The 13,577-nt window shown below is 39.8% G+C and overlaps 1 protein-coding gene and 1 long non-coding RNA gene across 7 annotated transcripts in view; one reads left to right on the plus strand and one right to left on the minus strand.

Moving 5' to 3' along the window:
- traf3ip2 (TRAF3 interacting protein 2) overlaps positions 1-6,237 on the plus strand; it is a 48,475-nt gene extending 42,238 nt beyond the window's left edge. For all 4 annotated transcript variants that reach the window (XM_062968989.1, XM_062968990.1, XM_008121154.3 and 1 more), the window contains 2 exons: positions 3,360-3,434; positions 5,418-6,237. In XM_062968989.1, the coding sequence (XP_062825059.1) occupies positions 3,360-3,434; positions 5,418-5,564 (222 nt within the window). In that variant the 3' untranslated portion in view covers positions 5,565-6,237. The remainder of the gene's footprint in view (positions 1-3,359; positions 3,435-5,417) is intronic.
- Positions 1-13,577, minus strand: part of LOC103280876 (uncharacterized) — a 60,090-nt gene that overhangs the window by 28,015 nt on the left and 18,498 nt on the right. Inside the window, exon 4 of one of the 3 annotated variants that reach the window (XR_507511.2) lies at positions 340-11,040. The exons of the other annotated variants lie outside the window; for them this stretch is intronic. This is a non-coding gene — a long non-coding RNA (uncharacterized LOC103280876). Of the gene's footprint in view, positions 1-339; positions 11,041-13,577 lie in introns of those variants that run through there. 3 annotated transcript variants of the gene reach the window in all.

Genomic DNA, 13,577 nt, shown 5'->3' on the forward strand with positions numbered 1-13,577 from the left:
TATATATATATATATATATATATATAGGGCTTGCAAATATTGTAGGGGAAATGCACACACACACACACACACACACACACACAGAGGGATTTGCAAATGTTTCAGGGGGAATTGCATATGTGAAATTAGTATCTATAATTATAGATCTATATCTAGCTCTGCATTGTTTATATAAGCATTGAATGTTTGCCTGTTACTATGTTGGAAGCTGGCCTGAGTCCCCATGGGGAGATAGGGTGGGATCCAAATGAAGTTTTTATTATTATTATTATTATTATTATTATTATTATTATTATTAGGTTATTGCTGATACCATGTCACAGACAGAACGCCAGCGAGTAAAACAAAACTCAGTTTATTGAGGTTACAGAACTAAAAACGCACGTAGGAAACAAAGAACAGGGCAAACACTTGACTTCAGTGTGATAAGTAACAAAAAACAGCTCAGTTTGAGCTTAAACGGTTCAAAGGGATAAACCGGGTTAAACAGAAGTATAATCCGGATTAAATCAAAAGTGCTTACTTCAGCCTGGCAAACAATGCAAACAAAAGAGGATCAACAGGAGTCAGAATGTAAACAACAGACTGGTAGCAGATTCCTCTCTGCTACTCAGAAACAGCAGGAGAATAAACCAGGCTTGTTTATTCCTTCCTGCAGTGAACGAAAAGCGTGGTCGTAGTCAGGATTCAGTTTAAGGTTCAGCGGCCAACGATATCCAGGTCCAGGCACAGCAGTTAGGGTAACGGCAGTCAGCAGGGTCCCAATCCGGTCCAGAGGTCAATAGCCAAGCGTAGTCGTCTAGGAAATCCAAAGGTCTCACCGATAGCCAGCAGAAGGGATAATCCGGAATCGAAGTCAGTCAGTCCAGCGTCAATCCAGTGCGAGTAGATATTGCCCGTCAAAAAGACAACGGAGGTCCAAGGTGTCCAGTAACGAATCACACCCGTCTTCAGGAAGTTCCCCAACAAAAGCCCAAGCGTCCGTCCAGATTACCTTGCCCAACGCAATTAGATATTGGTCCCAAACCCCAATTTATCCCAGTTCAAGCTCATCATCGCTGTCAGCTGCCATCCCAATTCCAGGTGCCCCAACATCATCATCCTCATCAGAGCTTAAGCACCTTTGACTACGCCCCACAGCATCCCCAGCTGTGGATCCCGCTCCATCCCTCCAGCCAGTCCATGGGTCTGATCCTGCAACCCGCCAATCACCTCCCATGCTTTCATTGCCTGTTTCCCCAACACCCAAATCCTCCCTCACACGAGTCCATTCCATGTCGTCCTCCTCCGAGCTGGCCATCTCTTCCTCCAAACCCTCAGAAAAACCCTCAAATGAGTCCTCATCTGTCGGGTCTGTAAACAAATCCCAGAGCCGTTTTCTTTCACGCTCCTCGAAAGAGTCTGACTCTCGAGGAGTCTTATGACCCCTTCTTCTATTACCGGAGCCCGAAGGCTCAACCATAACATACCATATTGTTTTTGTTGCCCCTACTTTTCCACTTATAGAGCTAGTTTGTTGCTTTTCTCTGAAATACGGTAAATATTCAAAAACATTTAACCTACTGATGCCTTGATTAATGAAATTTTATTGGTATCTATTTTTATTTTGAAATTTAGCCGTAACTGCGTGTTCCAATGAACTGGGTACCCCTGTTACAAGCTGGTCATTGACCGTAATAAAAGTTTCTATTTCTACCCGTAACTGCTGCATTTCCCACCCACGGCTTATACTCGAGTCAATAAGTTATCCCAGTTTTTTGTGATAAAATTAGGTGCCTTGGCTTATATTTGGGTCGGCTTATACTCGAGTATATACGGTAATATATAAACATTTCTTGGGAAGTTGGGGCTCCACAAGAAACGTTTGCTTCAAAAAGGGCTCCATGGCTGAAAAAGTTTGAGAACCTCTACTCTAGGCTTTGCCAAGGCTTGGAAATTTCTTATCCCGAGTCATCTACTACCTCTTCACAGAGGGCAGAATAGCCCCATTTTGTCGCTTTTATTTGCGGCTTGGATGGGGCCTGCCGCGCGATGTCACACAACGCACAACAGACTCCACCCATATTCCTCGCAAAGTGGAGGGGAATCTCCGAAAGGCACTTCCTACACCACTACAGGGAGGAAAGTGTGTTTTGGGTAGCTCCGATGAAGCTACCTGCATTTTCCTCCCCTTTTTCCTGTATGATGGTGGAAAGGGCAGAGGGGCAACACGCATTGCAGTTGAGTTGCTGCCTTTCTCCCATCTGATGGGGACAGGGACAGGGTACCAACGCACCCTATCCTATCCCCACCATATGATGAGAGGAGGGAATGCACATGGGGCGCCACAAGCCGCCCCGTGTGCCTTCCCTTTTGCTGGCAACATGGCACAGCCCGTGTGAAAAGGTCCCTAGATTAGTCACTAACAGATTTGTTTCTAAACACATCGTACATAAACTCTAGATGGTGTGGAAATCATTCTGAATTACAGTAGAGTCTCACTTATCCAAGCCTCACATATCCAAGCTTCTGGATTATCCAAGCCATTTTTGTAGTCAATGTTTTCAATATATCATGATATTTTGGTGCTAAATTCATAAATACAGTAATTACAACATAACATTACTGCGTATTGAACTACTTTTTCTGTCAAATTTGTTGTATAACATGATGTTTTGGTGCTTAATTTGTAAAATCATAACCTAATTTGATGTTTAATAGGCTTTTCCTTAATCTCTCCTTATTATCCAAGATATTCGCTTATCCAAGCTCCTGCCGGCCCGTTTGGCTTGGATAAGTGAGACTCTACTGTATATATCGCTGGTATGTTTACAGCCCTCTGATCTGGTCAAAAACCCTAGGTTATTTTTTTCAATCCAATGCAACCCTGATTTTCCACTTGTCAACAAAACACAAGTTCCATAATAAGCAAGTGTCCCTCTGCTCCTTTTAAAATAATATAGACACAAATATTTAGAGATCCTTTTGTAGTGTACATCAGCCATACAGCAAGTCTATTAAGCCACCCAGTGCTAGGGTTGTTCAGTAAGGAATTGTCTAAACCAGTTCATACTTGGGGGGTGGGGGGTGGGGAGGTGGAAACTATGCTCAGCTTACTCAGTTCCAGGCAGGGGACTAGCAGTGATCAGGGAAACATTTGTAGCCTTTGGCCCAATGTCAAGCAAGGTGAACTACTGTGATGACTGTTATTTTGAAACCAGAAGGGCAAACATGTCTGCACATGTTTGTCATTGCTGGATTGAAACTATTTGGTACAGCAAACATAGAAATGTAAGTCTGTTGCAATATGTGGAATTGTTTGGAACTTTAAATGCTTGCAGTATAAAATGCTTGTTAAAAACTTTGTTTTGGTTTCTTAGATGCAGATTGAGTTCATACAGCAAGGAAGCATGAACTTTAGATTCATTCCTGTGCTTTTTCCCAATGCAAAAAAGGTAAAAAGTAAATAACTGAATTAATCACACTTTATGTTAGCTGAAAACACAGTAAGGTTTGAGAGCCTTTTCTGTTAAATCATGTTAAATAAAATGATCTTGGTATTTGAAATGATAACATCTTAGAGGACGGCTTCACAGCAATTTGTGACATATAGTTTGTGTCAAGAATATTCATATACTAAAAACTATTGGTGTTCGTTCATATGTTGTGACAGTAGTTCTAAGTGTTTTGAAAAATTACAAAAGCTAGGGACTGTTAAACTATATTGAGCAAAAATAGAGCCTTGCATAGATTTCCCACATTACAAATTTAGCAGAGACTAGTGAGGGCTGAATAACCTTTAAAGTACCATATATATGAGAGAACTGGATGGAGGGTTAGATAGTGACAGACTCTTCCATAGCAAGCATTTATTTCTAGTTAGCTATTTTTTTTATTTAAAAAAATCAACTGGAAAAAGACTCAAATCAAAGAAGGGCTTCATGAGAACCACCACTCCTCTTGATGTTCCTCCAGCAACAGCAAGCAGGCCTGTAGCCGGGGTGGGGGGTTCAAACCACACCACACACACCCCGAAATTTTTCAGATTTAAAAAAAAAAACCTGGTTTACTCATGAATTTTAACTGGTTAACCACAAACAGGTTAGCAAATCCCCATGCTAAGTCTATGAGATGCAAAAAATTAAGAGTCCCTCCAGGTACTATCTCAAGCAGATATTGACAGGTCTGTAGCCGGGGGGGGGGGGGGGGTAGGGGTTCAACCCCCCCCCCCCACAAATTTCAAAACCCCTCCCAAAATTTTTTTTCTGGCTACGGCCCTGACAGCAAGGGTGTCCCTCTGGGCAGCTAAACTAGGCAATTCTAACTGGATGGCTAACCATGAGGGTCTTCCTCCAGGGGCAAATGAAGAATGGGCAACTTGGAAGTCCCTGAACAGACTCAGAAATGGAGTGGGCAGATCAAAAGACAACTTGGCAAAGTGGCACTACCTGGAGGAATCCTCCACCTTGTGCGACTGTAGAGCAGAACAAACAACTCCGCATATCTATGCTTGCCCACAATGTCTTGCCTCATGTACGGAGGAGGAGTTGTTTAAAGCCATGGACAATGTGGTCGCTGTTGCCCGCTTTTGGTTTAAAACTCTTTAGCTGCTTGTGATTTCCTTTATTTCATCACTTTTTAAATTTATTTATTATGCAATGCTTTTGAAATGAAATAAAATAAATAAAGCTGGAAAAATCAGTCCTCCATCAGCCATATATATACCTTTGAGTATAAATAATAAAATATTTATTATTCATTAATACAGTTATTGAAAAATAAAAGCCTGATCTATCAATAATGAAACATATCATGCCCAATTGAGGACTGAAGCACATTGTTTACATATTTGTTGTTGAAGTCAGCATGATCTGACCTCCTTAGTAACATTATTTACTTGAGAGTGTGTACTCAGTTTGTGTCCAGTTCTTCCATTCAGCTATATGGGACTTGTACAACAAGTTGTCTATATGATGCTCATCGTTTTCCCTTACACACTAGTGATTGTCAACATCTGTCAACTAGAGGTTTCCTTCCAAATGGGCATTTTCTTCTAGCCTTCTGACGTACATTGAACCCAAAATCTATTTTCATGAGCAGTCATGCAGAGTTGCTGGCAATGAGCCATGTTCATACTGCCTGCTATCATCTGCAAGCATCTGTAGACTGGTGTAATAATTTCATATTAGCATTAAAAGTGAAAAAGAGTATTTTACTCTTCACCCTTTCTTACAACCATACTGGGGAAAAATGTAAAGACAAAGCAGCAGCTCTTTCTAAATTCGCTTCTTCCCGAATTGGGCCCTTTAAAGAGTGGATGGAGCGCTTTCTGGGTGAGTCTGTAACTGCAAGTTTCTGAAAAGCTGCAGTACAGCAGGAAAGGAATTCCTTCTCCATACATGCCTCTCAATTTTTTTCCTGCTGTCCTTTATCCCCAGGAACACGTACCTACCTGGCTTCAAAACACTCACATCTACAACTGGCCCCAAAATAAAAACAACATTCTGCTGCGATTGCTGAGAGAAGAGGAATATGTTGCTCCCCCAATAGGACCTTTACCCACTCTCCAAGTTGTGCCATTATGAATCTTATACGTGCATAGGAAACAATTGTTATATGACTCTGTTGGCCACTGGCCAGGATTTCCCTGGCTTTGCTTTCTAGGTGATGAAAAGCATGTGTATACTCACTCTCTCCTCCTGCTAGTATTGTCTTGGGATAACACATGCCCATGTGTTTTCTTTTATGCTGAATATTTCCTTCTGCAATTGATTAGACACACTGTTTCTCTGTCAGTGTTTAAACAAACTGGAAAGAATGTCCCCGCCATTTTTTTTATTTTGTTTCTAGCAACTTGCTTTCTAAGGCCGTGGCAGAGCAAGTAAATAATGTAAATGATGCTGAAATAAGCAAAACATTTGCGTCCCCTGACTAGCTCAGGGTTTCTTTTGGTGTCTGCCAAATGCTATTACATTGTGAAATAGTCTCCCACGATCATTTCATGGACACAATAAAAGTTGTATTTCCTATGGTCATCTTTTATCACTATAGAAGGAACGTAACGATTTAACACTTCCATTGTTGGTAAATACAGAGAGAAACCCAAAAGTTACTGTTTGGTTAGGTATATTGCTTGGCTTTTTTGTATTTCACCTCTCACTCATAAGACTGCTGTAAAAAATAGTACCCCCCATGTATGGTTCTCCCCCGATTACATATGAGCTCACTTATCCAATAAAATGACATTGGCATTTTGTATATTTCTCTACTACAGTTAACTAATGATGGCATAAACCATAGAGATCTGTATTGTGATAAACAGCTAGTGAGGTGGGAGGACAGTAAAAACCTATGGCTGAGACTGTTTGCGCTGTTGACATAACAGAGCCAAAGGATATTGCAAAAGGAAAGGGTAGCTGCAGCGAGGAGATAAAGGATGACAAAAGAATGTGATCAACTATAATGTGCTCTAAGGAGGCTGCTTAAACAACTGACTGTGCCAGGGCAATGTTCAAGACATTGTTTTCCATACTACCTTGGCTAAATGGATCCCACTCCTCTCAAACTCACACACCCTTGGAAACCAGGCCTTCAAGAGACCTGGAAGAGTTATCATGGAGGAAAAGTGTCCACTGAAGTTTAATCTTCGATCTACTGGTGAGGGCCTTATCTCTGTCCCACCATCCGCTCAAGCACATTTGGTAGGAACATGAGAGAGGGCCTTTTCAGTGGCTGCTACCAGACTGTGGAACTTCCTCCCAAGAAAGACCAGGATAACCCCTTCCTTTCTGGCCTTCTGCAGGCAAATCAAGACCTGCCAGAAGGCATTTGGGTAAGGATAAGGGGCAGGCTTCTGGGGAGGTTGTGGGTGGGATTACGGGGGGGGGGGGGGGGGGTAGGTGAGTTTTAAAGGCAATTTTGAATGTATTTACAGTAGAGTCTCACTCATCCAACATAAAGGGGCCGGCAGAACGTTGGATAAGCAAATATGTTGGATAATAAGGAGGGATTAAGGAAAAGCCTATTAAACATCAAATTAGGTTATGATTTTACAAATTAAGCACCAAAACATCATGTTATACAACAAATTTGACAGAAAAAGTAGTTCAATACGCAGTAATGTTATGTTGTAATTACTGTATTTACGAATTTAGCACCAAAATATCACGATGTATTGAAAACATTGACTACAGAAATGCGTTGGATAATCCAGAACGTTGGATAAGTGAGTGTTGGATAAGTGAGACTCTACTGTATTCTATTTTAATCTGTTTTTACCACACTGTACTATTTTATTGTTTTTAACTTTTGTATTGCACTTTTTAAATTTGACTAAAGTGTGGGATTGTTAGTAGCCTTGAATCTCAATGGGGAGAAAGGCGGGGTATAATTAAAGTTAATAATAATTATTATTATCACCAATCCTTGTTTCCACAACAAGCCAAATTTTTAAAAATTCAATGATCACAGGGACAAAAAGGGAGCTTTTTGGGAAATCTTCTGAACAGGGGCACAGACAACAAAACAAAAACCACAGGGGTGTGGGGTGTTAATCCTTCCCTATGCAATCCAAAACTAAAAAATATTTATATTGGGCTGGTGTTACACCTAAAAAATGTACCTGTTCCGACTTACATAAAAGTTCAACTTAAGAATTAACGTACAGAACCTCTATTGTCTATAACTTGGGGATTGTCTATAGTATTAAACCTATAACTATCTGTGTAAGATAAAGAGAGCCACCTCCCAAATAAAACAAATCAGTTGAAAAGGACTGTAATAAAGGCCTAGCCTTCCTTATCTCAAAGTGTAAGGGTGAAGGGGTAAAGCAGACATCAGGAATGACTGCTACTAACTACAGTAAGGTTGAAAGAGGGAGATTATTGTAGCTGTGCGACATACAAACGAGACAAGACTCTTGAAGGAGAAAGATAATTACTATAATTTATCACATGTCCACATTAATGAAGCTTGGGTGAATACCTGAATTTCAGAAGAAACAGTGCTGTATATCTTTAAACTCGTTTACCATAGCAACAGGCAGAAACTAGCCTCTAGTAATCACCTGTCATTGAAAGAACAATGTAGTCTTGACTTACAATAGAAAGCAAACATTAATGAAATAAACCTAGTGGGCAGGATCACTTAAAGCAGTTACACTCATTTTCCTTTCTCTGGCACACTGTTCATGAGTCAGGGTGAGTTATTTATGAAAAGATGGTTCTTTGTTGTCAACAAGTATGCATGTACAAAGCTGCTTTAGGTTCTAATGCTATGGTATTATGAAAAGGCCTTGCTAACAATAGTTAGACATCCTTATTTTAAATGTTTACCAAGTACTTTGACCTGTTGAGAAATAAGGGATTTAGACAAGGAGTGTAAAAGATAGAAATGCAGGGTGTCCAAAATTATCCTTACAATTTCATTTTTTTAGAGGGAGAATGTCATTTGGAATATAATACCTGTAATAACAAAGTCAATACCCCCATCATATTTTCCACAAAATAACAGGTGTAATTTCTGACTCAGTTATTCAAATACTTAAGCTTCTCTAGCCATATCTTCAGCAGGCAAAGACTAAGGTAGAAAGGGTTTGGGGTAATCTTGAGGTTGGCAGAGCTGACCTTAACTGTGAGCATACTTCCTATGAGGAATGGCCCTGCTCATATCATATTATGCTCATACATAATCTCAGCTCTTGGGGGGGTGTAATTATTTGTGTTATACATTTGCACATGAAAAATAGTGTATAGTTGTCCCTTCTTAACGTTTGGAGCCACCATCAGGATAAAAGAACCACTGTGCCTCAGGGAGAACCACTCTTTCATGCAACAGCATGAAGTAATCCACTTTAAGAATTATCATAGCTGTGGGAAGGAGGGAAGAGAATAGATAACAGTAGGAATCAAAGTATTAATGGTGTGGATTTTTTTTTTTTGCATGGCTGTAGCATTGCAAGGTGGATCAACTTCAGGTAGTAAAATGTGTCAGGGCTTTCTGAGTCATGGAAACGGGAGGGCTAGGTAGAGATATAGAAGTACTGTAATAGATGGGACCATCCACTTCTAAATTTTGTCCAGAAGAACATGGAGAGGATGAATAGAAGAGCAGGTCCTAATGAAATCCCCACTTGGATTTCAGAAATGAATCATTGTTTAAGTTAATCGGTATGGCATTTTTTTAAAAAGGTGAAATTCCAGAGAAGATATTCACCCCCTCATTTTGGGCAAAAGAGCACCCTAGAGGGCTGAAAACAGCTTTAGGGATTGCATATCACTCATGGCCAATCATTACTGAGATAGAAGAAGGGAAAGCATTTAAAATAACCAAATAACTTGGAAATTTTTAATGTATTTCAAACTGGAACAACATGGAGAAAACTGTAATTTAAACTACATAAGTCAGCACCCTTTTACGCACATAAGGAACTATTTTGTATCAAGCATGGCTTCTACAAACTTCAGTTGCAAGCATACTTCTGCATGGGGACTACGATACTTTACAGCAGTAGCAATGTTAAGACTTGGCTGACAACTATGCATCTTTTACTTAAGCCTTAGAAAATTATGTGAGGCTTCGTTGTAACACTGTCTTTTTTTTTAGTCTTTCCTCTCCTTGCTCTTGAATGAAAATGAACTTCCTGAATCGTTCGCTTTACTGCAAAGGAATCCTTTGTTTCCCTAACCAAGGACAAATATATATCACTAAACAGTTTGTGTGAGAGCTCTGAAGAGTCTTCTAAGAACATAGCTTATTCTCCTAGATCCATTTGTCTAATGAAGTGATTCATGTGGTAAATGTGCATAATGAGTTATCTTGCTGCTAATGGAAATCCTGACACTAACTCTCACAGGAATCACTGGACGCATTAAAATACGCTTCCTTTTCTAACCAGAATTAACAAATGGCAACATGGTAGCATTGTTGTTGTTCATTCACTCAGTCGTCTCCGACTCTTCGTGACCTCATGGACCAGTCCACGGCCAGAGCTCCCTGTTGGCTGTTGCCGCCCCCAGTTCCTTCAAGGTCAAGCCAGACATTTCAACAATACCATCCATCCATCTTGCCCTTGGTCGGCCTCTCTCCCTTTTTCCTTCCATTTTCTCAGCATCATGATCTTTTCCAAGCTTTCCTGTCTTCTCATGATGTGGCCAAAATACTTCATCTTTGCTTCTAATATCCTTCCTTCCAGTGAACAGCTGTGCATGATTTCCTGGAGGATGGACTGGTTGGATCTTCTTGCAGTCCAAGGCACTCTCAGGATTTTCCTCCAGCACCAAAGTTCAAAAGCATCTATCTTCCTTCGCTCATAGCATTCTCCACCATAATTCACCAATTTAGGACACTGCCTAGAACTTCCCCAAAACTCATTCCATTCCAAAAGAAACTGACCCTTTGTTAAAGCCACCCCCCCCAATTCTCTCAACTTCTCTCAAAACATTGTTTTGCACTATTTTAAAAATAAAATAGTGTGCCATAATGGAAAAACACACAGCTCCAAGTTAACTGCTAGGATAATCAGATTCCAGGACTATGGTTTTGCATATAATCTGGTACCCTATTTTTTAATGTGAAATAAACAATGTCTTGGGCTTTCAGCCACAGCATACAATATAACTGCTTTGGAAGACACAGTGATGCCTAGAGAGGTGTTCTCTCTAAGCCTCCAACACAATTCCATTGTCAGTTTCTGGTGGCATTGTTAACAAGGATCATAATCAAGTTGTTATTGCCAGATGTATTTTATTTTCCCCAAAGTCTTATATAATAAAATCTCATAAAATTCTCCTTTACAATTTTGTTGGCACAGATCAAAGAAGCACAGTCTTGTTTTTGAGAAAGGAAAATAGCAGGCTGCATTTAAACTTTTCATTTTGTAGTGACCCACCAAATGTTCGTTTATTTTTATTAGGAATGACATAAGGAAGATAGCATTGCTTCAGATTTTCAAGATAAATATGAGTGTCTTTGTAACATCAGAACCTGTTACACCAATTCAGACCTCTTTACGGCTTAGCAAACAATATATGCTTCAGACTATAAAAGATTGCCACATCAGATCTGAAAACAAAGAGCCAAGAATAAATGTCAGCAACCACTAGTACAGATAGTCTCTCAAAATAATGCAGGCCTCTGGCAAGCTTGAACAGAGGCATGGATTTTGGATAACAAAAAATAACGTTTATTTCTTCATAAACGAAAACACACTATTATTATTATTATGTTTATTATGTTTATTGATACCCCGCTTATAGATCAACTTTTCATGCTAAAACCAATTATGTATTTAGTTTTGTGGTAGCATGTCTGGTTACTGAAATACAACCATCCCTTGGGTTCGATAGATTTCATGTATATGTCAGATATGTGCAGGGAATAGTGTCATACCAAAGTTCATCTATATTGTTTATTTCACTGACATCATGAGCATATATCACCAATTTAATAAACATATATACAAAGTCCGAGATAAATAACAGCAAGCCAAAAGGATCAGCCTTGTTCTAAAGTTTGAGATGGCAACCCTTTTAGGGCTGGATATCTCTTTACTAATTACTCTGTGGTAGTGGAGCCCTGGTGGCGGAGTGTGTAAAAGCACTGAGCTGGAGACTGAAAGGTCCCAGGTTCAAACCCCGCGAGCGGCGTGAGCGGTTGCTGTTAGCTCCAGCTCCTGCCAAACTAGCAGTTTGAAAACATGCCAATGTGAGTAGATCAATAGGTACCGCTCCGGCGGGAAGGTAACGGCGCGCCATGTAGTCATGCCGGCCACATGACCTTGGAGGTGTCTACGGACAATGCTGGCTCTTTGGCTTAGAAATGGAGATGAGCACCAACCCCCAGAGTCAGACATGACTGGACTTAACATCAGGGGAAAACCTTTACCTTAATTACCCTAAAACCCACATTCAAGAGACGTGCCTAAATCATTGCCATTGAGAAGAGTACTCCACAGGACACGGGTGGCTATGCACAATGAAACAAAACAATGCACATCTACCAATCACAACTGAGGTATTTCTGATTGTAATATATTGCAATTCAGAAAGCATGATTTACATGCTGTGGTAGCAAATTGCACTTGCAGAGTTATTGCCTGTCAGAGTGGATAAAACAAGAAGACAAAAAAAAATAGCCAGGCCTAGGGTGCATATACACTAGAATGCAGTTTGACACCAGATTAACTGCATTAGATCAATGCAATGAAACCATGGGAGTTGTAGTTTTACAAGGTCCTCTGTTTCTCTGTTAAAGAAAGGTGGCGCCTTCCCAAACTACAAGCCCCAAGACTGCATAGCATTGTGCTAGGACAGTTAAAGTATCAAACGGCATTAATTCTACACTGTAAAGGCACCACTAATATTAGGTAGTTTCCGAGGTATCTTCATGTTTTAATTGTCATCCTTAACTTGTTACAACATAACAGGAATCTTTATTAAGAATTCTTCCAGCTAACTGGCTAAGATTTATCCTGCTCAGATTTTACAAATCATGAAATATGAAATTACAATAGCATTTCCATTCTTTTATTGAGACTAAGGCTATATTTGAGGCCCAGGCTCCGCGGTGCTACATTGGAGCAATATTCTACATTTCTTTTATTTTTAAATAATTTTTATTAAAGATTTCTCGATTACATAGGTTAAAAAGAAAGGGGGGGAAATTCTGGGCGAGGGTCGGGGAAGGAAAAGGGAATAGGTGAGGTAAGGGTGGGGAAGGGTGTGAGGAAGTTGGGAAAGTAGAAGAAGGGGAGGGGGGTAAAGGGTTGGGTAATGGAGAGGGGGTATGGAGATAGTCTTCCAATTACTTCCATATCAGCAAGTATAGTAAGGTTGTAATAGTCATTCAGTTTTTGTTTTTACTTTGATAAGTAGTTTCTAAATTTTTCCCATTTTGTTTCCTTGATACATTTTCCTCTAGATTCTTTCAGTAAAAATGTTAATTTGTCCATTTCTTGTATGTCTGCTAGTTTCTGTAGCCAAAGTTCTTTCGTTGGGGTTTCTGCCAATTTCCATTTTTTAGCAAATGCTATTCTTGCTGCTGTTGAACTGTACATGAATAAAATATCATCATTTTTATCAAATTGTGTGTCTGAATCTGTTATTCCAAGTAGGTAGTATTCTGGTTTGATGGGGAATTTCCTATTTAATATGGTTTGTGTCTCTTCATGTATTATCTTCCAATATTTCTTTGCCTTTTCACATGACCACCAAATATGATAAAAAGAGCCTTCATGGATCTTGCATTTCCAGCAAGCATTGTTGTAGGATTTATACATCTGTCCGAGTTTTTTAGGGGTCATATACCAGCGGTGAAAGACCTTTAGCCAATTCTCTTTCAATTCGGCTGCATATGTATACTTCAGCTTTTTGTTCCATATTAGTTCCCAGTCATCTAGCATGATTGGGTGTCCAATGTTTCTGGCCCAATTCACCATGCAGTTTTTAATTGTTGCTGTCTCTGTTGACCATTCTAGTAATGTATCGTATATCCTGGAGATTGTCTTCTTTTTTAATTGCATAATTTTATCCCAAATTGTATTGGCGTCATTGAAACCAATTTGAGAGTCCTTAATATATTGCTCTTTAATAATAGCATAT

The sequence above is a fragment of the Anolis carolinensis genome, chromosome 1, assembly GCF_035594765.1.
Source record: "Anolis carolinensis isolate JA03-04 chromosome 1, rAnoCar3.1.pri, whole genome shotgun sequence".
Taxonomy (NCBI): domain Eukaryota; kingdom Metazoa; phylum Chordata; class Lepidosauria; order Squamata; family Dactyloidae; genus Anolis; species Anolis carolinensis.